Source organism: Lissotriton vulgaris, chromosome 4_1 (assembly GCF_964263255.1).
Source record: "Lissotriton vulgaris chromosome 4_1, aLisVul1.2, whole genome shotgun sequence".
NCBI lineage: Eukaryota > Metazoa > Chordata > Amphibia > Caudata > Salamandridae > Lissotriton > Lissotriton vulgaris.
Window position 1 is genome coordinate 1,363,166,592 of NC_141691.1, and position 26,866 is coordinate 1,363,193,457.

The 26,866-nt window shown below is 47.9% G+C and overlaps 1 protein-coding gene across 1 annotated transcript in view; it reads left to right on the forward strand.

Annotated features, from left to right (window-relative positions):
* Nucleotides 1-26,866, forward strand: part of METTL4 (methyltransferase 4, N6-adenosine) — a 245,271-nt gene that overhangs the window by 50,685 nt on the left and 167,720 nt on the right. The window contains exon 2 of the mRNA XM_086965603.1: nucleotides 21,036-21,101. Coding sequence (XP_086821729.1) covers nucleotides 21,036-21,101 — 66 coding nt within the window. The remainder of the gene's footprint in view (nucleotides 1-21,035; nucleotides 21,102-26,866) is intronic.

The following is a 26,866-nucleotide window of genomic DNA, read 5'->3' on the forward strand; positions in this document are numbered from 1 at the left end:
CACTTCTCCAAGATTTTGTTGTCGAATGCGAGGGGGATGGTATTAAAAATGAAAGTAAATTTAGGGAGGATAGACATCTTTATCAGACTTATTCTGCCGAGGATAGTCAATGGAAGATTGGACCAAGATTTTAACAGTTTCCTACTCTCATTGAACACTCTCTCTAGGTTGACTTGAGCAATTTTACCGACATCTTGTACCACTCGAATACCCAGATATCGTATTGAGTTGGTCACATCCAGCTGTAAATTGGGGATATTCCATGCCATGATGTCAGTTTTACTTGCGTTTATCTCATACCCCGAGATGTGGCCAAACTCTTCGGCTCTCTTAATAACCTCTGGAAATTAGGTCTCCGGATCTGAGGTTAGAATCAAAATGTCGTCTGCGTAAAGAGCTACCCGCCTTTCCCACTCCCCAAATCTGATTGATGGAATAAGTACGTCTCCCCTTAAAACTTCTGCAAATGGTTCGATGTAAAGATTGAAGAGGAGAGGGGAGAGCGGGCAGCCTTGTCTTGTACCTCTCAAGATTTTAAATGAGTCAGACAGTGTACCATTGATTAAGAGCCGTGCAGATGGTGCATTGTACATAAGTGCTACAGTGCGACAGAACTTCTCACCGAAGTTAAACTTCTTCAAGACAGCACCAAGATAGGGCCAATTAACCCTATCAAAGGTTTTGGTCGCATCTAAAGTGAGTGTTGCCAACGGAAGGGAAAAGGATGAGGCGATATCAATTGCCCCCACAAGATCATACGTTAGATCGGATAGCTGGCGACCTTTGATAAATCCCTTCTGGTCCTGGTGTATGATTTCCCCCACTACTGAACCCCAATCTAGATGACATGATGGAAGCAAAGATCTTGTAATCGCTGTTCAGTAATGATATCGGGCGGTATGACCCACATAAAGTTGGGTCTTTACCTGGTTTGGGGATCAATTCTATAGTGGCCTCACCCCAAGATCTAGGGGGGGTCATGTCCCTCCCTCAAGATTCCGTTAAAGTAGGGACGATTACATCTATCAAGGCACGATATAGTTCACCTAGAAGCCAGTCAGGACCTGCGGCCTTACCATGCTTTAGTGACCTAATGACCTTTCTCACTTCCGTCTCAGAGATTTCCATCTCAATCCCTTCGCGCTGTATGGATGAAAGGGACGGTAAAGTTATCTGATTTAACCATAGGTCCCTTGTGTGCTGTTCGTCTAGGGTATCTTCCTTGTATATTTCCTCAAAGAATTCCCTAAAGGCAGTACTTATCTCTTGATTAAATGTCCTAGCGGCACTCTCGCACTCAAAATTGATTTCTCTTATATAATTTTTGACTTGATCGGCCTTGACCTTCCAAGCCAAAATCTTACCCGCTGCTTCTCCAAATTCAAAATGAGAGATTTTACTCGCCTCCCATCTCTTCATTACTCTCTTTTGTAATATGTTATCTAGTTGGTTTTTCAGGTCAGACATATTTTTTTGGTCTTGAGGTGAACCAATTGAGGCTCCAAGCCTCTGCTCAATCTTTCCTAGTTCTTGTTCAAGGTTTTTAATCTTCAATCTATATATTTTATGCCGGTGGGAGGATCTGTTTGTTATACATCCTCGCAAGAATGCTTTTAGAGCCTCCCAAACCGTGTCAAGGGAAGCTGAGCTCAAATTTATGTCCAAGAACCTACTTGTGTCACTCATCAAATATGTCACTTCCTCTTGATCTAACAAGATAGTGCGGTCAAATGACCAGGAAGGATGTTTAGTTTGAGCTGGAAGTTTTAAAAGAAATAAAAGAGCCGAATGATCCGATGGATGAGAGGGAATATAATTAATACTAGTTATAGAGTTTTGGAGGCAATAGCTAAATAACGCAAAATCAATTCTTGAGGTGTGTTTGTATTTTAAGTTTCTATAGGATATCCCTTGTTTATTACCCGCTTTTCCTCTCCATAAATCTGCCAGGCCAATTTGTTCCATTATCCCCTTAAGGGAATGTCTAGATTTAGAAGGAGCATGACCTCTATGTCCACTATGATGGGTGGATTTGTCTAGTTTTGGATTTAATACAACATTAAAGTCCCCTGTCCATATTATTGGATCCGAAGAGGTCGTTAAATGGTTCCTTATTGTTTCTAAAAAGGACGAATCATCTATATTGGGACCATAATATCCAACTAGATTACACACCCAACCATTGATAGACATATTCACCAAGAGCCATCTACCACTTTGGTCTTCGTTGTAATGGAGAATCTGAACCTTTGCAGATTTTTTGCAAATTAGGAGAATTCCTCTTATATTTGCGTTGTGATCAGTACTGATAAATTTGTCTATCCATCTCTGCTTTTTTAGTATTATGTTGGTCTCACTTTTTAAAAGATGTGATTCTTGGATGACTATGATCTGCGCTGGCGAGTCTCGTAAATATTGTAAAATACGTTCTCTTCTACCTCGCACGCGCAGACCATTGACATTCCAAGATAGGAACTGAACAGAGGTCATCTTCCAACATCCATCCCATTTCCACTTCCCTGCCTCTCATGATTATATTATTATCCCAAAAATGGCTGTTTCCTCTATTTGGACTGAAAACTTGTCTTGGAAGGCCTGACTCCTGAGGATTTTTTTGAATTTTAATGCTTCCCCCTCCTCCACCCACCCCCTCCACCCCACCCTTGGAGAACCCTCCCATTCTTACTCCGACCAGATGTAGGGCCGGATTCGCGTCTTACAACGCCTTCTCCTCCCACACCGCAAAGTGCCCCCCCTGCCTCAACTGAAAAACATAGACATATGTAAAAAAGATTTGCTCATTCTTCTACCTATTTTTTTTTTTACACTTTTAGGGTCTTTCTACTTCTTTTTTGTGTATATATATATATATATATATATATATATATATATATATATTTTTTCTCCTTTTTTTTCCATCCTATAAATCTTATGAATCCTTGTGTGTATTCTTTTTTTTTTCTATATATCTCCTTCTTTTTTTTTTTTTTTTTTTTTTTAAATATATTTTTATTGCAGGAATCAGTAAATCGTTACATAATCGACCAGCATTATAGAACAAGCAAAAGCAATGAGACACAACCCTCCGTCCCCCCGCCGTAAGCCTCTTACACAGCCATTTAGCCCACAACCCTGGGGTCGGGCGGCGAAATTCAATGGGGGCTCATAAGGATGTCGAAGCTGGTCCGGATGATCCACTGTCCGTCATCTGCTTTTCCAAACAAGCCTATAAACCCAGAAAGAAAAACCCCACCCTCAAAAACACTACGAACCAAAGAAAACCCCACCCAACCCCGCCGTCAGCGCACGGTAACAACCGCAACAGGATCTGCTAAAGGACCCATGGGGAAAGCAACAGAGCTGAAAAGTGCAATCGTCTATCGGGACTTGGGGCGAGCTGCTTCCTCACTTTCAGAGTCGCTGGGGGCGCAATAATCCCTAAGGGCCTGCACTAACGTCTCCCACTCCAGCGCTGCCTCCTGTGCCTTCTCATTACGCTGCCTCCAAGCTAGCTGGTATCTCAGCGTGCTCTCCCCCGCCGCCCACTTCAAAAGTTCGCTGTGCCACCGGCGTCCTGTCGGACCAACTCGCGCCTTCCAGTTCCTGGTCACCTCTCGTTTAGCAAGGAGCAGCCCTAAATCGATGAACTTGCTAGATATTTTGTTCTTGGGGGTATGAGGGAACCAGTGCAGGAGTCCCACCGCCGCGTCAAACGATAAGGATCTCCCCGTCACCTCTTCCAGGGTCTTCCCCACTTCCACCCAATAGGGTGACAATCCCGGGCAGGCCCACAGCATGTGGAGGAGGTCCGCCTCCTGGGCCGGGCACCTGGGGCAGTCCGCCGAATTCGTAGCAAAATATCGCCTGATTTTCACCGGGGTCAGATATGCTCTATGGAGCACGTAGTAGTGGACCAGTTGAAAGCGGGCGTGGCGTGTGCCCTTCCAGGCTCGCCGCACCAGCTGGGACCAGGTCGTCTCCGGAATCTCCTTGCCAATGTCCTCCTCCCAACGGTTTCTCAGAGTAGTGAGGGGAGCCAGCCCCTCATTAATCAGTCTGCCGTAAAGGCAAGTGACCGCCTTCACCGTGCCCGCAGACATCATCACGTATTGGCACACCGGAGATAAAGGGGGTTCCTCCTGCCCGCGTTTCCAGTGCGCCTGGATCGCTCGGACAAGGGCCGAGTGCAGCAGAAAGTCGCCGCGGGGGATCTCGAAGCGATCAATGAGCTCCTGAAAGGGCAAGAGCGCCCCGTCCTCGTATAGGTCACCTATTAGCTGTAAGCCGGCGTCCTCCCAGTTCGCCAACCTTGACCAATCGCCGCCATGGGACAAAGCCGTCAGCATCCCCAAAGGTATTTCGGGCGCATACGGTGTTCTCAGGTGGCCCCGGGCGTGAGCTCGGTTCCAACACAGGCGAACGGTCCGCTCCTCCAGCGACAAGTCCTGTAAGGCCAAACGTTGTCGCAACGCTATGAAGGAGAGAACATGCCTGGCCATACCCGTTCCCCTTCTGTCTTCTGGGCCCCGGAACTCCCGGGCGATCTCCTGGGTGAAGGTCTGGAGCTGCGCCGCTAAATAATACTTTTCAAAGTCCGGCACCGCAAGCCCGCCCTCATCCTTCGGCCTCATCAGGGTCTTGAGGGCCACCCGCCGGCGGCCCGAGCCCCAGAGGAATCCGACTATCATTGATCGTAATAGTCGAAACGTGGCCGGTGGAACCCAGATCGGTAGTGTCCGGAAATAATATAACAACCGGGGAAGCGCCACCATTTTAAGCAAAGCGATCCGCCCTGCCACCGAGAGCGGTAGCGTGGCCCAGAAGTCCATACTGCCTCGGAGTGCTCGAGTGCCGCGGGCAATGTTCCCATCCAGGAGGTCAGATGGTTCATGATAGACGTACACCCCCAGGTACTTAAAGCAGTCGGGTTCCCATCTAATCTCCCTACTTAGAGCAGGGGTAGGGGTGCCCCTGCGAACCGGGAAAAGACAGGTCTTAGTCCAATTCACCCGGAGGCCCGAGACCTCCCCAAACTCCGTGAGCGCCGTCGCAGCTCCATGCAGGGCAGCGAGCGGGTCCTCTAGGAAGAGCAGCAGGTCGTCTGCATATAGCGAAATGTAGTGCGGGCCCGAAGGAGTCCACAGGCCCGTATAATGGGCTCCCGACCGGAGATGCCGCGCAAGTGGCTCCACCGCCAGCGCAAAGAGAAGTGGGGATAATGAACATCCCTGCCTCGTGCCCCGTTCCACCGGATATTGTGAGGAAATCAGCGGTCCCGCCCGAACCCTGGCCGATGCAGAGGCATACAGTACCTTGGTCCATCTGATGAAGCCCTCACCGAGGCCGAACCTCCGTAGCACCGTGCAAAGGTAGTCCCATTCCAGGCTATCAAAAGCCTTCTCTAGGTCTACTGATAAGACAACCGGGCACGGGGCGTCCACAAGTGGTTCCCCTAGCAAGCGGAACAACCTGCGAATGTTCATGGTCGTGTTACGCCTAGGGATAAAGCCAGCTTGGTCCTCATGCACCAGGGAGCTCATGTGTCCCAGCAGCCTCGAGGCCAAGATGCTGCTCAGTATTTTATAGTCAACTGTCAGCATTGATAAGGGACGGTAAGACCCCGGATCGGATGGGTCCCTTCCGGGCTTGAGGAGTGGAACCACCAATGCCTCGCACATCGAGCCCGGGAGTCGCCCAAGCCTCTTCGCCTCTCTGTATACTATCAATAACCTAGGGGCTAGGAGGTCAGCATAAGCTGCATAGAACTCCACAGGAAGGCCGTCCAGGCCCGGGGTCTTAGTCCTCGCCATCCTTTTAATGGCGCTACGGATCTCTCCCAGTTCTATGTCGGACCCCAGGGCTTTCGCCACGTCCTGCTCCACTGTTCGGAGCTCCAGAGGCCGTAGATAATTTTCAAGCAGGTCAGGGTCTCGGGCAGAGCGACTGCGGTACAAACATTCGTAATATTGCCGGTAGCAGCTCAGAATCTCAGGCTGAGTGTACACCTCGGTTCCGTCTGCCTTGCGCATGGACGTCGTCAATGAGGACTGACGCGTAGGGTTGGCTAGCCATGCCAGCAACGCGCTCGACCTATCCCCCTCTGCGATGGACCGAACCGTATAGGCCTTGTAGTCAAAACAGCGAAGCCGTTCGACCTCCGCCGCCACCGCCTCCTTCGCCTCCGCTGTGCGTACCTGTAATTCAGGGCGCCCGGGGCGGCGTAGTTCCAGCTCGCGGAGTTTCCGGTCCGCTGCATCTAGGTCGTCGAGGATAATTCGCCTCATGCCGACCTTTTTAGAAATACAGTATCCCCTCACCACCACCTTAAAAGCGTCCCACTCTAACGCTCGCGGTGCCGCCGTTGGACGCAAAGTACTCTGAGACCTTATCACCTAGGTCCGCCCTGAAAACACTGTCCTCAAGGATCTCGGGCCGTAATTTCCAGGTGGGCACCGCAGGCACCCCGGGAAACCAACGAAGGTCCAGCAGGAGGGGGTTATGGTCTGATATGGTCCTGGTCAAATATTCAGACCGGACCGCTGCTGAAACCAGTTCGGGCGAGCCAAGAAATCCGTCCAGTCTAACGTGCAACTCATGGAGGCTCGAGAAGTAAGAATAGTCCCTAGTTGTGGGGTGTTGCGCCCTCCAGATATCCGTTAGACCCCAGTGAGTCTGCCAGTCCCTACGACCCTTAGCCATGCGACGAACCGGAGAATCGGGAAGGGGTGGATGCGAGCGGTCAGTGTCTACATCCACCACTGAGTTGAAATCTCCACCGAGCAGGAGGGGCCCGGAGAAGAAGTGGGCCAACGAGCCCGATAACCTGGAAAGGAAGGCAGTCTGGTCTACATTAGGAGCGTACACACAGCAAACGTTTAGGTCTCTCCCTCCCAAAGTGCCCGAAATGGCCACTTAACGCCCTTCTGGATCTATGACTGTTTTCGCGACCTGGAAGGGAACCCCAGCTCTAACCCAAATCAGCGGCCCTCTGGCATACGCGGAGTACGAAGTGCAAAAGACCTGCCCCCTCCATCTACGCTGTAGCGCCGCCCCTTCCGCCTTGTTCAGATGTGTCTCCTGCAGCAGCGCCATTTGTACCCCCCTACGCACTAAATAAGCGTGGACTTTGTGACGCCTGGACATAGTATGAAGCCCCCGCACGTTCCAAGTAACACATTTCAGATTAGCAACATCAGCCATTGTCCCATATCGTTCTCGCAAAGTCTCCCCATCTGGGTCCCAACAAAGAAAGGACATCAATCATCCCAGCACTGATGGCGGCCATTTTCCCCAACCAAAACTTAACAACCCAAGTATGAACCAAATCCCCATCCGCCCTCCCCAGAACAGGACCCAAATAGCACCATCTAGTTCCCATCCAAACCATACCCTCCAACAACCCACTATCCCCTACTAATCCTGCGGTCGCCACCGTAGGAAGGCCTTAAGGGCCAGGTGCGGGCCGGGCGGAGGCAGTGGGCCCTCGACGCTCAGGCCACCAGGACTAAAGCAAGCCCAAAACAGTGCCAAAAACCCTCGGGGCAAAAACAGGGCACCCCACCCTCCCTACCCCGGGAGTCAGCATCAATTGTCGGCACCCGCCACCCCCCTGCCGGGCCCCCTCCCAAAATGAAGTAACTCACCCCGTTACCCCTGTCCATCCAGAAGGTCTTCCACCGATTTCGGTGTGATCACCGGCGTATGGACGCTATCAGTCACCGATTCCTCGGAGTCCGTTGGTGCCCCCTCGTCTCCAGGGTCCGCTTCCTCCTCAATGGCCTCGTCCCGTGAACCAGACAGCGCAGATAACACCTCTAGCACTCCCTTCCGCTCCGTCGATGTCTCTGCAGTTGAGGGTCCTCCTGAGCGGCCACGGCGACTCCGAATCCTCTTGGACCGCCGTCTCTGCTCCGGCTCCGCCGCCTGCTGAGATGAGGAGCCGAAGCCATCTTTCCCTGCTCTATAGAGTTCAAGCCAGTTACAGACCTCCTCTGGGGTGTCAAAGAATTGAGTCTTGTCATCGACAATTATGCGGAGCCTCGCAGGATATAGGAGCGAGTACTGGATGCCCTCGCTCCTGAGCTCGCGCTTGATCGCCAGGAAGGAAAACCTTCTGCGTTGAGTTTCATAGGTGTAATCCGGGAAGATGTTCACCTGGCTATTCGCCACTTTGAATGGACCATTATGTCTGGCGGCATTGAGGAGGAGGTCTCTGTCCCTAAAGTGCAATAACCGTGCCACCACCGGTCTCGGGGCACGTCCCTGCTGCGGTGGCATCGCTGGGACTCTATGGGCACGCTCCAGGGTGTAGAAGGAGGATAGACCCTCCGAGGCCACCGTGTCTCGGAGCCAGGCCTCCAAGTATGCCACCATGTCGCCATCCTCAATCTTTTCCGGCAGGCCCACCACACGAATGTTGTTCCTCCTGTTACGGCCTTCTGCATCCTCCGCTCTCTGCTCCAGGGCCGTAATTCGGGATAGAGCATCCTTCATAGTCGCAGCCAGGGTTCGCTGCGCCGGCTCCAAGGTTTTCACTGAGCTCTCCACTTCCTTGACCCGGTCCGAAAGTTTGCCGTGGTCCGCTCTAAGGAGACCTAGGCTCATCGCTACCTGGGCAATGTCCTGCTGGAGGGCCGAGCGCGTGGTCGCTATCGCCTCTAAGACGCGGTCAAATTGCTGTTGCATTGGTGCACCGCCAGAACTCTCTGGGTCCCCACGTTCCTCTTTGTCCTGGGTCTCCGAGTCTGAGGCGGCTGGGGTAGCCCCCTTAGCTCCCCTAGGTTTCCCCATGTCGCCGGGAGCACGCCGTGCGGGTCCAGGAGCAGGCGTCTCCGAGTGCAGGCGCCGGCTATGACTCTCCCGGTTGCTGGGCCTCAGGTCGAGTGCCGGAGATCCCCGTCTCCAGGGCCTGTTGGGCCTTCTCAGCTTCGGCTCGCGCCACCACCACGTCGTCTGAGGGCACCGAGGAGGAGGCGGAGACAATCGTCGCCAGGTCGGGCAGGCCCGCACGGCCGATAAAGTCCCGGGGTGAGGGTCACCAACTCCACCGGACGATTTGCGGCCCCAAAGGGTTGCGCCTCCCATGGAAGTGGGTTGGCCAGGAAAAAGTAGCCAAGTGCGGTGTAGGGAGTGGGGCCACCGCCGGGACCTCCAGACGTCCGCGTGCGGGATCCACTATAGCGTGGGCATCCGCCCATCCGAGTGCAATCCTCGTTGAAAGAGTCCGATCTGACCGATGTCCAGATCCACACACCACTGGGAGACGGCAGTGCAGGGGGTGCGCCGCTGCTAGTGATGTTCCTCCAGTCTAGTGGATCCGGCCAAGGGGACAATGAAGTCCGGGCGCCATGTTGGGTCGCACTCCGCAGTTCCACAAACTTCGATTTTTCGCCGGGTCACCGCTCGTTCAGACTGCGCCAAGGGCCCCGGCAGGTCTCCGTCGGGCCGATCAGCAGAATGCGGGGGCTGGGGTGCCCCGCAGCCTCCGATTTACAGGATAATCACGGGCTCAGTCCCGGAACCGAGCTCTCAGGCGACCATCGCCATCGGCGCCTAAGCCACGCCCCCTATATATCTCCTTCTTGTCGTTAAACTAACTCAGAATCTATTTCTGACTTAACATACTAGAAACTAACTACAGATCCCTGTACCAGGCGTTAAGTATGAGACATTGAGTAGAGTGTTTCAGAAAAGTACGATGTTCCTAAACTCTGTTCTCAATATGTATCAGTTGGTATAGGTGAGCGGTTTGGTATAAGAACAAGAGCTTAATTGTTCTAATCAGTTAGAGTTTGCCCTGGGATTGATACAGATGGATTCCAATAGTTCATCGGCCTCAAAAGGTGATCTGACGTTGTGCATTTTATTATTGTACATAATCCGCAAAAATGCAGGGAACCTCATCTGAACTGTTGCGCCAGCAGCTCTAAATTTGTCCATCCTCTGACCCAGTTCCCACTGCCTATCCAGCGTGGGTTTAGAGAGATCAGAGCGTCTTTCAAAGGGAAAATCAGGACCTTTTTATAGATTTTAGTTTTAAGCTCAAGATTAAGAATTTTTTCTTTCAGGAAATACGTCAGGAAGTTAATCAACATTTTCCTAGGTTTAGTTCTACCGGGATTCAACCGGAAGGGATCACAATGGATTCTCTGTATATCTTTATCGAGGTCCTCTGCTGACTCCTCGAAATTTAGGGACTCCTTCAGTAATTTAATTATGTAGGTCTTAAGGTCTCCGCCTTCCTTTCCCTCAGGTATCTTCAGGAGACGCAGGTTGTTTCGTCGTGAATAATTCTCTAAAGATTCCACTCTTTCTTTCATAGCAGCCCCTTCTCTACGTAAAGTTTGAATTTTCGAATCCGCTGCCTCCAGATTTGCTTTCATCACCCCAACTGAGCACTCCAATACTTCTGTTCTTTCTCCCAGCCCATCCACCTTCCTCTCCAATGCCTCACAGGACGTTCGGATATCATTCTGATTTGCCTTAGAAATCAGAAAGTCATTGCAAATCTCTGCTCTCATCGAAGCTATTGAAGCTGCCAGGGCTTCCAATGCGCTCTCAGTGTGGGTGGGCCTTTCGCTTTTATCTCCTTTGCCCTCGTCTCCCTCCGCTAAATTGTGTGTGTTTTCTCGGAGTATCGCGACTTGCGCACCTCCTTCATTTTCTAGTATATTTACTGATACGCTCGGTAGTGGGAGAGATGGGAGAGATGGAAACTCCGCCATATTTGTTATTGAGGTAGGAATCTTAAGCTCACAGTTACTGTTGTAATTGTCCGCGTTTATTTTTGTGGACAAGAGAAGAGAAGGTGAACTTATGTTATCACCCTTGTCTGAATTATTAGCCGGTATCAAATCCAATACCTGAGGCAGAACTTTGAAATATGAACGCAGAGAGGGGGTAATTTTCCCAGAACTGCTATTCAAATTTAAGATTTTGGACCCCCCTTGGGGACCGCCTTTGCTGTTTTTGTATTACTTTTTTTCCCCTTGGTAATAGATTTCTTATTGAGCCTCACTTTTGCTAAATCTAGGGAGATAGAAGTGGAGGGTTCTATTGTCGCCACTTTTTCTGAAGAAGGGGATTCTGGGAGTTGTAGTTTTTTCTTGCCCGACCTCTGTTTCTTTCCCACCTTCTCATTCACACTCTTGGTGCTTTTAACATTTGTTTTTCGAAAGGGGGTGTTTTTATCTTTATCTTTGGGTTTGATTAATTCTGATATCTCTAATGCTTCTGATACCTCCTCGCTCTCAGTAACCCCCGCAGCCTCCTCTAGTTGATCACAAATTGCGGTGGCGGCATCGCAAACCCCTCCAATCACACTCCCCTGTTCAACTCCGATTTGCTCTTGCTCTTGCTCTCTATCGCTGACTCTAGCCTCTGCTCCAGAGTCACAAGCCCCCTCCAAGGGAATCCGTCGCTGCAGCAGTCTCTGTCCCGCGTCCCCAGCACAGCCCAGCCTACCTCTTAGCTGTCCCCGAGCCGAACGACCTCGTCGGAGCTCCACTGCTGCTCTCTGCCACGGGCTCCGAGGAGGCGGTGGGCTGCCGGGGAGGGATTGAAGGGCGTCGCAGCGGCACATCCACAAGATCCGCCCACTCCACCGACACCGAAAAGCCGAAACTGCAGACGATAAGGAAGTGTGAGCAGGCTCCGCTTCGAACGCCGCCCAGGGGATTCAAATACCGGTTCTACAGAAGATTCAGGGCTCCGCTCCCAAAAACATCACTCCATGAGAGGGCAGCAACAGCAACTCTGCGGTGTTTGTGATCCGGCGTCTGATGCGCGCGCCGCACTAACCTGCGGCCGCCATGTTCTCCCCTATGGGCGCAAATCTTAACACCCCTGATGGCCACTGTAGTCCATGGTAATACAATTCCAGAGACCTGGAAAGAAAGTATATGGGTCCCTATTTTTAAAAAGAGGTCACAGCTGTCCCAAACCACTAAAGGATGATACAATTGCTAGATATTCCAAGCAAAAGTTAATGGAAATCATTTTCTGCAAGCCCTTGAAGACTGTGTTGAAAGGGAGATTTTCCTGCCTAAAATGCTAATAGGATTTAGGCGGGGTCACTCAACATTAGATGGGTGATTTGTATTGAAGTTACTTGTGGAAGAATATGCCTTTAAAATAAATCAACCAATCTATGTTGGACTCATGTTGAACTGGTGACTAATGGTGCCTTACCAAGGAAAATCAACATGCCTAATGGGCTCAGGCAAGAATGTATCTTAGCCCGCTCCTTTTTTCTTTGTACATTGCAGCTGTCCTGACAAAATGTAGTTCATATCATAAACATCCACCAAAACTGGGAGGAGAGTCAATCCTGACTACATTCTGTACTGATAATACCATCTTACTGGCTCACCTGGATCTCCAAAGACAATTAGGTGCTTTCTATTGTATTGTGCAGTCACTGACTTGACAATAAATACCACCAAAACAGAAGAAATTATATTCTCAAAGTCGAGTAAAATGAAAATAATCTGAGGTAGTGAATCAGTGCAGAGAAACTGGAGTCTGAAAACGAATACAGATACTTGGGTATCCTTTTGTAAAGAATATCTTATCTCTGAAGTGCACATGGATATTCAGGAACAGAGAGCCAACTTTCGTAGCTGGCTCATTAAACAAGATGGACTCAGTTTTGGGTCATAAGTCTTTTGAAGTGCTTAAATAGGCCTGCAACTTTAAAAATTGTACATCTGCTGCTCTATGGCTGGAATATGTTTGTTGAGTCTAGTGCAATTTGATTGCAGACTACAGTGAAGAACATCTGGAAAAGTTGGCTTGATCGTCCAAAAGGCTCTGTAGATAGCAGATTAAGATTGGAGCTGGGTGACTCAAGTTGTCTCTGCTGTAGACTTCTACCATATCATCTGGGACTGCCCCATCATCCACACTTAATGGGCACAAATACTAGGAGAGATGAGTAAGGTACTGGAGGCAACACTTCCTATGGAACCTACATTTGTATTACTGAGAATAACCAATGATATAGACCTGAGCCGCCCACACCTGATCTTCGCACTGTTGGCCCTGGTGGTGGCAAAAAGGGACGTGGCATGGGCGTGGGGGGCATCATCACACCCTCAATTGGGAGAATAGAGGAGGGGAATGGACATGTATATGGTAGCAGGAAGGGTCACCTACTTTTATTTATTTATAAGTTTTGTATAGCGCGAACACGACCAAAGTGGGTATCAGAGCGCTTTACATAAGGTTGAAGAAATAATAGGAACACAGCTCAAAGAGACAAAACAAGGTACAAGTAGGTCAATGTGCAACAAGAGCAAAAATGACAAAATGGTGGGAAATAGGGAGAAGGCTATGGTAGCAAGAAGATAAGAACAATATCCATCATGAACAAAAGGGACATTATGGCAGGCAACAGTAGGTCGCAACAGATGACATTTAATAGTTAGGATATCCAAAAAGTCTCGAGGTACGAGGAGCAAAGTTTCTAGATCAGCGCATTGTTCATTAGTAGTGCTTTTTACTTCCCTTGTGAAGGTAAAAGTGGATGGAATAAGCCTTGTCTCCTCTGGCAGGGTGTTCCAGATTCTCTGGGCAATGCCCGAGAATGTACGATTGTAGGTTTTGAGCTTATTGAATGTCTTTGGCTTGAGCAGCAAGGTGCTGGTGCTCCTTGTGGGCCGGGAGCCCCCAGAAAGTTCCAGCTTATTTGGCAGGTAGAGTGGGGTATTAAAGTGAAGAGCTCTATGAGTCATACAAGCAATCTTTAATTGAATCCTTTCCTCAAAGTGATTTCAGGTCCGGTGAGATGTGGTTGTTCTTCTTGGAACCCGCGATGAGTCTCGTAGCCGCATTTAGCTAAGCTCTGATGTGGGCTAAGCTGAGTTTCGGCAGTTCGCATAAAGTAGCACTGCCATATCCTAGTCTTGAGATGACCAGTGCTTGCACTGCCGATTTGAAGTCCTCATGGGGCAGGTATGGTTTGAGTTTTCTTGGGATGCACAGCTGAAAGTTCGCTCCTTTGGTAGATGCTCTGATGTGCTCTTGCATGTATAGGTTTTTATCAAGCAGAACTCCAAGTGATTTCGTGGAGTCAATGAGGTGTGGTGTGCAGTTGAGCCCGGTGAGATTAGAGAGATATTTCACAACAGTTGGGTTTGCCTAGCCAGAGCAATGAGGAGGAAGTCCGTCTTGAGGGCGTTTAGTTTGTGGTGGTTGGAGGTAAGCCAGTTTAGGGTTTTGAGCAGGGTTTCGTTGAGAGCATTGATGTCTTCGGGGGAGGAAATTTTCATGTATAGTTGGGTGTTATCGGCGTACATGTGATATTGGATGTTGGAGGCTTTAAGAATTACCGTCGGTGGTTCCAGGAAAAGGTTAAAGAGCGTGGGGGAGAGTGAGGACCCTTGTGGAACACCCAGCATGCAGGGACCGGGGTTGGATAGAGTTTGATTGAATTTGACTCTTTGAGTTTGAGTTCCATTTAAGGACCTTGCAAGATAGTCCCATTCTGCATTCAAGGAGGTGGAGAAGATTGTCATGCTTGACAGTGTTGAATGCAGATGAGAGATCGAGAAGAATTAATAGGCAGGCTTCATTCTGGTCCAGTAAAGTGAGAGAGTCATCCGCTATGTGAGTGATGGCCGTTTCGGTACTGTGGCCAGTGCGGACCCCGATTGGAATTGGTCGAGGAGCTGGAATTGTTCAATGTGTCTGTGCAGTTGTTCATGAACACATTTCTCCAGTAGTTTAGCCAGGGTAGGAATGTTTGTGATTGGTCTGTAATTATTCAGGTCTTCCGGGGTCAGCCAAGGGTTTTTTAAGGATGGGGGGCACTAGGTCCTCCTTCAGGCAGTCCGGGATCTCGCCTTGACGGAGAGAGGCGTTGATGATCTTGGACCAGAGCGGTGCTAATGAGCCTATCATTTCTTTATAGAAGTTGGGGGGGAGGGGGTCATTGAAGTGGTTTGAGGGTTTAATGGTCGAGAGAGTGTTGAGGATGGTAATGTCATTGAGGGGTGTGAATTGACTCCAGGAGGCATTGTTTTTGGGAGAGAAAACAGACTGGCTGAGGGGGGGCATGGAGAGGGAGGGGAGGAGGCAAGAGGGGGTGAGAGTAAGAGTGCAGAAGACCTTAGATCAGATTCGTTCTTGTTTGACTTTTCTAGGAAGAAGTCAGCAACCGCTTTGCAGTTTGGCTGCGGGCACGCGAATTGCTGAGATTGGTTGGGTGCGTTGTTGGATTGTGTTTTAATCAGCTCAAATAGTCATTTCGGGCGATTTCTTGCTTTGTCATGTTGGACTTCGAAGAAGGAAAGTTTTGTGGTTCTAATGAGTCTGTTGTATCTACTTCTTTTGAGTCTTAGGATTTTTAGAAGTTCCGTGGAGGGAGTGGATCTCCAAGTGCGTTCAGCTAGTCTAAGGCTGCGTGTGTCCACGTTTAGGTTGACGTTGAACCAAGGTTTGGAATCCTTGATGGGTATTCTTTTTAGTTGTAGGGGGGCCGTAGCATTCAGCGCCGAGAGCATGGCATTGTTATAGTGCTAAGTGAGGTCGTGCACTTTGGTCATGTTTGCAGGCGGTGGAAGGGAGTCATTGCAGTGTGTTATCAGATCATTAGCGCTAGTGTGGAGAAGCGATCTTTTCCAGTGTTTTAATTTTAGTGACTGTGATCTATTTGGGATCCAGCATTCAAGGATAAGGACGTTGATATAGTGATGAAAGCGAGAGGCTGCTCCCGCGAAATTTCGCAGAGTATGGGGGAAATGGAGAAGGTATCATGGTCTCGATGGGGGTCTGGATCTGATTGACATGCTGTGGGTCCTTGTGGGTACGGATGTACTAGGTGAAGATATGTGGCTGGACATGGGCCTTAGACCCAGAGGGAGCCTTTGGGGGGGTAAAAGAGGACTGTCAACAATATCATTTATGACAGAGCTGGATTTAGATAGGTTGTTTGTCATGGTGATGTTACTGTGGGTTGTGGGCGGTGGTTTTTTTGGACGCATGGATGACTATGTGTGACATCCCAGTTGTTTTTGTATTGGTTAAAAATGCAAATAAAAATATTTTTTTTTGAAAAAGATTGGAGCTGGGTCTTAGAAAAATTAAACGAAAGTATTGGCAAATAATTTAAAATTATTTTTTTTTTTTTTAAATTTTTTTTTCTTTTTTTTTTTGTCCTCATATTACGTGCATAGCTCCAATCTATCAAAACCAAAGGACCGCCACAGAGCAAAGGAAAGAATGGTCGAGTGCAGTGCTGTCTCAGCTTATAGCTGGTAGGAGAAAGTTCATTCGGGAGGGAAGAAGACCGGTTCCCCACAGCACCAATCACAACAGCCAAACATGATTTTGCTTAGGGAAGTGCCTCCGGAGATAGTGCCCAAGTTATCGAGACCCCCATAGCTCCAAGACTGTTAGTCATGGCAGCGAGGATAAGCAATGTACGTGTTAATCATAGGACCTGGGAAAAAAAAAAAAAAAAACAAAAAAAAACAAAAAAAAAAAAAAAAACCCAGGTTTATCGCTGTTATCCCAGCATTGCCCAAAAAGCTCTCCTATTGGGGTTTCCTGCTCTGGCGAGATCGAGTTTGGAAATTTGAAGAAGTGAAACTCGCCATTCATGCTCTGTAGGTGGTTGAGCATCTTTCCAATGCCTACATATCTCCCTACGCGCCGCTAAAATGGAGTAGAATGTTAGATTGGTTGCGGCATTGCGGATTTTACTCTTGAGACCAAATATAACAAGAGCAAGGTCTATGGAGATATGTTCACCCAGAAATTGTGAAAGCTTATTACTAATGGCTTCCCAAAAAGCGGATAAATTTGGACAATCATAAAACATATGAGTGTCTGATGCTGCGATTAACCCGCATCTTGGGCATAAGACTGGGCCTGTTAAAGAAAACTTAGTCAACCTCTGAGGGGAATAGTATGCCCTATGTATAGTGAATAAGTGGTTTCTACGAAGCCAAGCCGGTTTAACTAGGTCCCAAAGCATTGAGCAAGAGGCTATCCAAAGTTCTTCAACCTCTACGCCTGGCATTAGTTCAGCCCATAGTGACGTCGGTAGATGAAAGTTGGCATCTATTTCATCGATTATTTTGTTATACCAACATGAAATTTCTTTTTTTGCGGCGGGGCTGTCCATGAGGCAAGTTACCAAGTCGCTATTGCCACCTATAGGCTGCTTACTAATCCGTGCTGGCTGCTCTTTGTATGACTGTGACCAGCTGGAGATCTGAATATATTTAAATCTCGAGAAACTTGTGCCTACTTTGTTCGTTAAATAGTCCCATGGAAGTAATGTCCCATCCATAAACAGGTCATCCCACCTATTTATACCTGCCTCTATTAGCGGGTTAGTAAGGGCATCTGTTGTCCATGCGGGAGGGACGGGTAGATCCCATATGGGAGCCCTCCCAGAATAGTATCCAACATTTATCGCATGCCTCACTTTATACCAAGTAGATGCAATCCCTTGTAAAACTTTCAATTTTATTTTCTTGAAGAATTTGGGGTCACCAAATTTAAACAAAAATGCAGATTGGTCTACTCCTTCACATTCAAGTAATGTAGAAAAAAGAAGGCCCAGCCCTGTTAAAGTAGGGGTTTTAAGTAGCATACGTGTGTGCGTGAGCTGAAAAGCCCATGCATAGATTTGGAGATCTGGGCCAGCCAACCCTCCCTTCTCCCTCCGTCGCCTGATTTTTTTCCACGAAATTCTTGGGCTCTTACTATTCCAGATAAAGCTGGTTATCGCGCTCTGTAGCTTTACAATCAATTTTGAGTCAAAAAAAAGTGGAATAGAGTTAAACAAAAAAGAAACTTTAGGTAAGATACTCATCTTCACTAAGTTAACCTTTCCCAAAACAGTGAGAGGAAGATGTGACCAGTCTCTCATATGTTTCCGGCACTCTGCAGCTATTTTGTTGAAGTTAAGTGAAGCAATCAAATTAATGTCTTTAACTATATTGATCCCCAGATATCGAAGTTGGGTTTTAGATGTGCCATTGTTGCCAATTGAGTTACTATTCCAGGACATTGACTCTGTCTTTTGGGCATTAATCTCATACCCAGAAACTTTACCGAATTTTAGAGCCTGGTCAATTATCTCTGGGTATGCTTCATCATAATTCGTTGTAAAAATCATAATATCATCTGCATAAAGTGCCACCTTTTTATCCCAACCACCAAAAATAAAAGGTTTAATCAGTATACTGTCTCTTAAGATTTGGGCAAAGGGTTCTATATAGACATCGAAAAGAAGGGGTGACAGGGGACAGCCCTGCCTAGTTCCCCTCGTGACCCTGAAGGTCTCAGTCAAACCCCCGTTTATCAAAAGTGAGGCAGATGGGCACCTATATAACAAATTCAACGTTCTCAAAAATCTGTCCCCCACATTGAACTTCCTCAAGGCCTCCGACAGGTACAACCAGTTCACCCTGTCGAAGGCCTTTGTTGCATCCAACGTGAGGACATCCAGAGGGATAGCCTCCTTTATGGCGATGTCTATAGAGCCTAGTAATTCATACGTGAGCTCACAGAGCTGTCTCCCCTTAATAAACCCTTTTTGGTTATGTGCTATAATATCTGGCGCCACCCGACCCAACCGTTTGGCCAGTATGGTGGCAAAGATTTTATAGTCGGCATTTAATATAGAAATAGGCCGATATGAGCCGCAGTCTGTGGGGGGTTTGCCGGGCTTCAAAATAAGAGTTATAGAGGCATTGTCCCATGATTCAGGTGGTATTTCGCCGTGTCTTAGTATTTGGTTAAAAAGAATCACTAAGATTGGAGAGACCTGAGTGATAAGCTTTTTATATATTTCACTTGGCAAACCGTCAGTGCCTGTAGCCTTTCCTCCCTTTGCTTTCCTTATTGCCTCTTCTACCTCTATAATAGTTATCTCCTCGTCCAAAGAGTGGTTCTGTTCTGGTGTTAGAGATGGTAGAGAGATACCTTCTAACCAACTCAAGATGTCATTCTGGGTAACGTTTAAGTCATCTTTATAGATGGATTGAAAGAAATTTCTAAAAACTACTCTAATTTCATCATCCCTTGAAAAGGTGCCCTCCGTGGATGTAACAGACGATATGTTGTTTCGAACCCGGTCTGATTTAATTTTCCAGGCAAGTAATTTCCCTGCTCCCTCCCCGTATTGGAAATGCGAAAGCTTACTTGCCTCCCATCTCTGAAGGACACGTTTCTCTAGAACTGCGGATAGTGAGTGCTTCAGCCTGTCCAACTCAGCGTGTTTTCCGGCGAGGTCGTTGTCGTTGTCAATTACTACGACAACGACCTCGCCGGAAAACACGCTAAAATTATTGGTCGTGTGTATGGACAGCACCGGATGGTTCATTTAGGTATTTGATCAAATGCCATTTACAGAGTCAGGGAGGGATCCCATTGATGTGTAACCTATGTATTGTTGTCAGAGGTTTTGGATTTACCTAAAATAACCACTCTTGAAGACACCTCTGTGCCTGCTAGGAATCAATTGTTATAGCTCTTGGTTAAATATGCTATGTACAGATTGTAAGGGTACTTACTTTATAACAGTACTTAAAAGATATGAAAGCAAAAAAAACACTAGAAAATGGAGGCTGAAGCTAAGATTAGGTCAAGTGCTTGCTTTTATCAAATGGGGATTTAATATCATGGATTATGTAAAAGAGTCCTAGGCTGAGCATACTTGTCTATATGTCATCTACTGGTATTTTGTACAAGAAAGAAGGCACGTTTATGGACCATCTTTAGAGAACTCCTGATACAATTCCTCCGGGATTTACTATTAACCGGAATGGCATTCAGTGAGGTCAGATTATGTTATAGGATTTACACATTTTTGGAAGCAGTGAAGAATAGTCTAGCCTAAAGGACAGAACTGGTATGTTAATGTAGTATTATTACATGTTGCCAAACACATCCAATTTTAAAATGCACATCGCACTTTCGGTCACTGAAGCATTTTATTGTGTACATTTGTTTTCTTGTACATAATGCACGTGGTCACATTATTGATGATTCACTTTCTTCATTGTCTTTGAACAAAAAGAAGGAGATTGCTATTATGTGTCTTTTGAGTTCACTTGACCTGATGACTTAATTACATCTGCAATGGTATGCTACCAAACGTGATATGAAGCACAAATGAATCGTCGTCCCAGTTTGAACAAACTATGGGGCAAGTGATCGAGAAACAGTGCAGTTTAAAAGTGAACTATTCTGAAAATTACAATCTAAAATATGTGCTAAATGTTCATTCATGCTACAATATGGACATGTAGCACTTAATGTAACCCTGGACAACAATCCAAGGTGCTCTATTGATGATGGAAGACACCTGCTCCTTAGAGCTAAACTTGATGGGCGGGATGTGGCCATAAAGGTATTTTGGGATCATGCGCCATCATCCAGTTACGAGATCTTGAAATAGATTTCAACCGTAGAACATATAAATTGAATCACTCCTAAAACCAAATGATAAACGATCTAACCTCAGTGTAAAAAAATAAGAAGGGAGTGGTGGCCTACCTTTGCCCATTGTATGTAAATTTTCTGGCGTATAATACAATATGTAGAGACATTTATATTGTATCATTGTCGTACAAATAAAAATCCTTGTTTCCCAGGAGTGGAGAAACAATCCTAGTGGGTCTTTCCAGTCATCTTCTCCCAAATGACTTACATCTCTCAAGGGAATCCCAGTTCAATCTTTTTGTTTTTAAAGGGTATTTGACTTTATTGCCTTTATTACTGATCTTCATTATCTCTAAATGTGATTATATTAAGCTTTCTGGTTTATATCTTGCAACAAACTGAGCAACTTTGAGCTCTGGAAAAAACAAGGAACATTGCAGTCTTCCACAGCCCGTCGGAGGTGAAATTCAAATCTTCACACTTCCTTTCACTATGGGATGTTATGGAGGAAAGTGGCACAGACTAACAGCTTTAAATGCATTTTCTTTTGGGAATGTTGTTAATATTTGTGCAGGTTGAACTAAGATTAGTTTCTCTTTAATGCTAACTCGTTTCTTATTAATTTCCCTTTAAAGAAACGGAAACGACGGTGCTGTGATCTGAATCAGGGTGAAATGGATGCACTCGAGTACCACTTAAAAGTAAGTTACTACAAGAATTTAATCAAGTACTTTTTTTCTCCCTTACTTCAACTTATATTTCACACCCCTATAATGTATGTTGCTCTCTTTGTATTGCTAAGACATTTCTATCCCTCTTACATGGGAAAAGTTTAATTTCAAGAGTTTGTTTTGATAGGTATGTTTGCAGACAGTGGCTCAAGGCGCAGCTCTCCAAAGAATGGTGTATGAATGTGTCAAATGGTAATTGCCAAAGGAAAAACATATTACTAAACTTCTAAAAAAAAAGAATGAAAAATTTCCTAGCTATAGTAACGAAAAGATTTAATTCTATTAAGGACTCGGAGGCGAGGATTTTGCTTGTTCTTTCTTCGTTTTTATTACAGCAGCCATGTTAACTAGTAAACATCAAACCACAAACAACACTACATTTCCCATGAACAGTAGGGAAGAAATTGAAGTCTATCAAGAACAGTCCAATATCGAATTCGGGATCGCAGCCTAGTATAATCCGTCCTGTCCCCTGTCAGTTGCCCTCTTTCTTCCTGCGATCAGGCTGCCATCGGAAACGCCTCACTCCTGTTTTTCCTGGAATAATGAGAGCACTAATGAAGACACCGGAAGCAATCTCTGTTGACCACAAACCATTGAAGTGTAGTAAACAATAAAAAAGGCGCAACCCAAAGAATACCATAGAGCGTGTCCTTAGACCCAAAGTTCAGATGCTGAAAATCACAACAACAACATAAACACCCTGAGTATACCAGTAAGGCTTTACTTACTCTCATACAAGTCTCGAACCTTTGGGTGGGTTGCCACATGTGTGCAAGTGGGTTAATCCTCGCCTCCGAGTCCTTAATAGAATTGAAACTTTCTGTTCTGATAGCTAGGAAACTTTTCATTCTATGTCGGGACCCGGAGGCGAGGATTATGATAGTTCAAAGCTTGTCCACCACCAGAGCCGCAATGGAGGAGACTGATTTAGAATAGAACCTCTTGAAGGTTGAATCCGAAGACCAGACAGCTGCATTCAATATATCCTTTAAGGGGGTGTGGCCTAGGAAAATGGCGACAGGATGTGAGCCCTTCGAGCTTCCGGCCGACCCATCGCCAAATTCCAGCATTAATCCTGGATTCCGGAGCTGATCGCTCCCCCTGATCCTCGCATTGTGCCCCGCAACTAGTTGTACGCCTGCTGTGAGGCGGCTGCTGGGTGACGCAGCTGTAAGGAGGCGCTGCCAGAGGGCTCTGACTGAGACCGGACGGAAGGGGCCTGTGATGATGCAGCGGACTGGCAGAGGTGTGGCCGCACCTGGGGATCATCGTGAGTCTGCAGCAGTTGAGGTAGCCCACGGGGGGCGGGCGACTGGTCTTTGCCGTGGATTTCCCCCCTTTCTCCTTCTTGGTGGTGCGGTCAACACCACTAGCTCCTGGGGTAGGCGTTGGTGGATGATGGCGCTTGTTGCACAAGACCCAGCTGCAATGGAGGGGTCCCTGTGTGACAAGACCTCCTGAGCTGTCTGGGGTATTGTTGAGCATGCGGGGCCCCTCCGGAATATGGCATCCGGAAGCGGAGTGGGCCTCTGAGGTGGAGGAGGAGCGGAGAGGCCCCATCACTTAGGAAGCAGCCGGGACCAGATCGGATTCAGTAGGTGAGCAAGCCCATTCGCAGCCTGGGCGGCCCCACTGCACATGTGACTTAACAGACTGTGCAAGCTCCTGGGTGCTTGGTCAGGTTGCTCGTGGCGGGCTTTGCCTTCAGGCCCGCTTTCCTTCCCCCTCCCCTCATCTCCTTTACTGGGAGCAGCTGATCTGTCACAGGAGGGATTGTGGTGGGAACTGCTGATCGCGAGCCGTGGTGAAACGTGCCTAGAGCTGATCCTTGTGGAACAGGTGCTGTGACTCTTAAGCCTGTTGAACTGAAAGTGTCTTGCAAAGACAGGGTGCACTGGACCCCTCAGTATATTGACCTCTTACAATAATTAATTCCGATGTGAAAATACTATGTAAGGCCCTGGCCACCAGACTGGCTCTCCACATGTCTCACCTGGTGCATGAAGATTAATGTGGGTTTATACCTACTCGAAACACGGGCATGAACATCAGGAGGTTGTCCCACATACTGTATGAAACACGACAAAGAGACAAGGACCCTGCCTTAGAATCTGTAGACCTGGAAAAGGCCCTGGATTCTGTAGATTAGGGGTACCTCTTGGAGGTGCTAAGGGTAGCCGGTTTTGGACCTAAATTTAGAAGATGGTTGCAGATCCTGTATACAGGTGGGATGTAGCCGGTCGGGTGAATGGATACTAGAGAGGGGGACGCGACAGGGCTGTCCGATCTCCCCTCTGTTGTTTGCACTGGCAATAGAGCCCCTGGCAATTTGGACACGTAGGGACCTGGCCCCTTGGGGCATCAATGTTGCTGGAGCATCTCGGGTCATATGGCTATATGCGTAAGACGCATTATTTTATGTCACCTCGCCCCGGGAGGCAGTACAGAGACTCTTAAGGATCATGGAGAAGTTAAGCAACTGCTCCGGGCTGAGAATCAATAAGAGTAAATCACGGGTGTTTCCCCTGGCTCGCTTGACTGGCCTTTGCACGGAGTCGCTCCCTCAACTGAGACTCCGATGGGAGGCCTCGCACTTCAGGTACCTGGGCATACAGGAGGCTGGCGAGGACTCCGAAGTGCTACAATTTAACACCCATAAAACAATGGAGGCCTTAAAGAGCTCAATTGGCTTTTGGAATACGCTACCACTTTCCCTAAAGATCCGGTTGGCGATAGCTAAAATGGTGATGCTGCCTCGTTGCCTCTATGTGCTACAGAAAATGCTGTGCCCCATACCCCACCGAATATTCAGGGCTTTGGACTCCCTGCTGATAGACATATACTGGGCCGGACGGCGTAGCAGAGTTGCTCTTGCTACTCCAAACAGTACATATGAGGGGGTTGGTCTAGAGTCACCTAGAATAAGAACTACATTATTATACCGCTCAATTGCAGCATGCTGCCAAGTGGTTTGTGGAGGGGGACAATTGGGAGAAATGGCTACCCTTTGATAGCGTACCAGTCACTGAACTTCCGGCTCTACTCATGGAGGTCTCTGGTGTCTCTGAAGGTGCACCGTATGTGGTTAGGCAGACAGCATGTGTGTGGCAGCTATTTGTGGAGCAAATCCTCAGGCATGCTCCTTTTCACAGGTAATTAACAGTGTAGGCGTTGGCGCCAATCCGGAAGGTGATGGCGAACGGCAGTGGGGAGGATGCAAATTGCTTGCAGACCTATACCCAGGTGAGTGATTGATTACGTTTGAACAGGCTTGTAGGGACTTCAGATTGGGGCAAGGGCAATATCTACAATATGCTGCCCTAATTAACATAGTCCAAGAGATATGGCCCATGAATCCCCTGATAGCGCATCTCACACAAACATTAGATATGATGCTTAAGTGTGGGGATAGCAAGCATATTATATCTCTGTTGTGAAGGGCAATGAGGGCAGATACCAGGGCTCCCCCTTCTGTCGCATATGTGGCTTGGAATGCAGATCTAGTGGAGCCATTGAAGGAAAAGGATTGGAAGGTGCACTCATGCACACAATCTCTTGTACCGCCCGGTTTCGCCTAATACAATATAACTACGTCCACCGCACATACATGACCCCAGCAAGAATACATCACATTGCTCCGTGCAGGTCTAATACATGTCCCAGGCGTCATAAAACTGGGGCCCTGTTCTTGACCCAGATTATGGCGGTGGGGGGATGGAAGGGGGAGGTACCGATGTCTTGCAACATTGTTATTGATTTACATGCCTATGTATCGCCTCTGCTCGCACCAATGGTTTATGTACTTGAAAATCTTAAAATAAAGTTTATAAAAATGTCCTCCAAGCGCGCTCCCAGAACAAAAGCTTTGGAGGCCATACCCCCTCGAGCAGACTGTGCATCAAACATTTTGGTGTCAATTCCTGCCTCTTGTATGATCCAATGTACCCATCTTGCGATGGTCAGAGAGAAGAATACTCGAAAAGACTTCATCAGCGCTATCAATGATTGGTTCTCCCCTTGGGGGCGAAGCTCTGCCGTAATGCTTTCATATTTCTTGATGCATCTGACTACGCAGAACTTGGGCACCTCAGAGAAAGCCGAGTAGGAAATCATGAGCGAGTTACATTTGGTATGTCTTGATATGTGAAAGGTAACTCCCTCCGGTGTAAAGAGATATAAGGCCCTGACATCGAACACCCGCCTGTAGGAGATAAGGCATTGCAGAATCACGGGCTTAGCCAATAACTGCTTCTGGGAGAGGTATTTGTTGTTCGGCCATGAGGATAGGAATTTTAGGACCTTGTTAATGTCCCAGGGAACTGAGTATTTAGGTTCCGGTGGCAGAAAAAGCCTAACGTCACAAAGTAGTTTACGTACCAAGGAATGCTACCCTACCGGTGCGCTTGTGATCGTTACATGAACCGCTGAGATAGCCGATCTAAACGTATTTATGGATCTGTAGGCCATGCCTCCCAATGCCAAAGGGGCCAAAAAATTCAGGATGTGAACAACGTCTGTCCCCACGAGGCCAGGCAGAGCGGTATCTCTTTTAACGGTTTCATCTGCCCAAGCTCACGTAAGGAGGTCTGCAGCGTCTCTCGATATGCCCGGAACTTGCCATCTTGCCCTGTAATCCTCCACACCATCAGATGGAGGTTGCTGTTCGTCACCAGAGTGTTACGTTTCCCCGACGGATTGGTGAGAAGGTGAGGAAATTGGGGTAGACAGATTGGAGAAGCCAAAGAAGTTTCCATCAGAACTGGAAACCACACTTGCGACTTCCATAGAGGAGTGATCAACAACATCTCCGCTTCCTGCTGGCGAACCTGAGCGGTCAGGTGCATGATCATGGCAAACGATGGAAAGGCGTAACCCTGCTCCCGGGACCAATCCTGCAGGAATGTATCGGTCGCTACTGCTCCTTGGTCGGGTCTCCAACTGAAGTACCAGGGAAGCTGGTGGTCAAGCCAGGATGCAAATAAGTTGATTGTGAAGGGATCCCAGCTTGAGCATATCGTCTGAAATGTTGTTGGGGGGAGTTGCCACATGCTGGACTCTAGAAGATGACGTGAGTGCCAGTCTGCCACCTGGTTGGCTGACCCAGGCAGATGCTCTGCGGTCACCGACACATAGTGTTCTAGGCAATATTCCCAAAAGTCCTTGGCCAGATTGGAAAGAGCTCTCAAGAGCATGCCCCCCAGATGGTGATGTAACGGACTGCTGCCACGTTGTTCATCTTCAGCCAGACACACGACTGGACACGATCCCTGGGCCAAAATTCGACCACAAAGGAACCTGCCATCAGGACCAGTCAATTTATGTGAAGGGATTGCCCATCGGCGGTCCAAACCCCCCTGAAGTGAACCGACCACTGCGTGCCCCCCCAACCAGAACTGCTGGTGGCTGACGCGATGACTAGATATGGGTGAGAACCGAAAATGGCGTGATCGTTCCACGCCTCCATGTGGGAAAGCCACCACCGAAGCTCCTCCTTGGCTTCCTCCGATAGGGGAACACACTGGGAGTACGTGAGGCCTCGCCGAAGGTGAGACGCCTTCAGGCGCTGAAAGGATCGAAAGTGAAGTGGGCCTGGGAAAATCGAGGCTGACAAGAGACCTTGTGTTGTATCTTTGCCACCTTCCTGGAAGGAAGACTCGGGGTGGTCGCCACCAAATCGATCATGAACCCAAAAAATATGACCGAGAGCATGGGGGTCAAATAGGACTTTGCTT